This window comes from Acanthamoeba castellanii (genome assembly GCF_000313135.1).
Source record: "Acanthamoeba castellanii str. Neff unplaced genomic scaffold scf7180000084730, whole genome shotgun sequence".
NCBI lineage: Eukaryota > Discosea > Longamoebia > Acanthamoebidae > Acanthamoeba > Acanthamoeba castellanii.
This window is the reverse complement of record NW_004457598.1, coordinates 130,633-131,613: the sequence shown is the minus strand read 5'-3', so window position 1 is coordinate 131,613 and position 981 is coordinate 130,633. Positions and strand designations below refer to the sequence as shown.

The following is a 981-nucleotide window of genomic DNA, read 5'->3' as shown; positions in this document are numbered from 1 at the left end:
CACTATCGCCGCCTGGGCGCTGCTGCTCTGACAGACATGGATCCCGACCACCCGCTCTACGCGTCACTGCAACCCGACCTGTCGCCGCCGCCGTCGAACGCTCAGATCATGCACATCGTCAACCACCAGGCACAATGTCCGGCAGCAACGACAAGACCAACGGTGAGGGCAAGAGCAGGGGCAAGGAGCTCACCTGGGCGATCATTGCCATCGTGCTCCTGGCGCTGCTCGGCGGCGGCTACCTCTACATCAAGTCGAAGCACCCCGAGATGCTCGGCGGTGGCGCCCGCGCCTAAGCAATAAACGCTCTCCGTTTTTCTCGAATCAGTGCACAGAAGGATGTCGCATCGCGTCGTTCTTGTGGTCATCACGATCCTGCTGCGCTGCGGCGTATTTGCGCTGTGCGTGTGGCTCATCTTTCACGCCTTCCGTGGCATTGCACATGCCGCCAATCGATCCACGGACCGTCGGCGCCCTCGAACTCGGCGCGATCATGGACGAGCTGTCGGTGTGCGAGTTTGCCGGTAGCCTCAAGCCCATGATCCGCAGTGTCGGCGGGCGCAATCCGCTGATCCCTCTCCTCCCGCCGGCGAGGGACAGGGAGACGGGCCACCGCCAATACTTTTGCAGCGAACTCGCCGCACATGTGTTCAAACGGTTGGGCGTGATGCGTCCCGATCTCGACGAGCGCACCTATCACCCGAGCAGTTTTTCTCGCGGATGAAGACATGGAGATCGCCGACGGTCACGAAGGGTTCTGGCATTTTGTGAGGCCACTTTATGTTTCTCAATGAAGCGGAATCGGGGAAACATCGATGAGCAAACCGTAGATGCTGACCTTGCCGGTGTATGGCCGTCGCTCTCGCCCTCATACTCCCAATCGTCGACTTCGCAGTTCTTCCAGATCCATTTGTCAAAGATCTCCTCGCTGTCGAACGCGAGGTTGCACTTGTCGCGTTTTGGTGGCTACACGCCAGGTCA

General features: G+C 59.8%; 2 protein-coding genes across 2 annotated transcripts in view; both read right to left on the bottom strand.

The window, feature by feature from the left end:
* ACA1_384990 (CobW/P47K Cterminal domain containing protein) overlaps nucleotides 1-211 on the bottom strand; it is a gene marked incomplete at both ends in the record, with an annotated part of 1,508 nt that extends 1,297 nt beyond the window's left edge. Inside the window, one exon of the mRNA XM_004347085.1 lies at nucleotides 194-211. Within this exon, the coding sequence (XP_004347135.1) occupies nucleotides 194-211 (18 nt within the window). The remainder of the gene's footprint in view (nucleotides 1-193) is intronic.
* A 485-nt stretch (nucleotides 212-696) lies between these two features.
* Nucleotides 697-981, bottom strand: part of ACA1_384880 (CobW/P47K family domain containing protein) — a gene marked incomplete at both ends in the record, with an annotated part of 940 nt that continues 655 nt past the window's right edge. Inside the window, one exon of the mRNA XM_004347084.1 lies at nucleotides 697-928. Coding sequence (XP_004347134.1) covers nucleotides 697-928 — 232 coding nt within the window. The remainder of the gene's footprint in view (nucleotides 929-981) is intronic.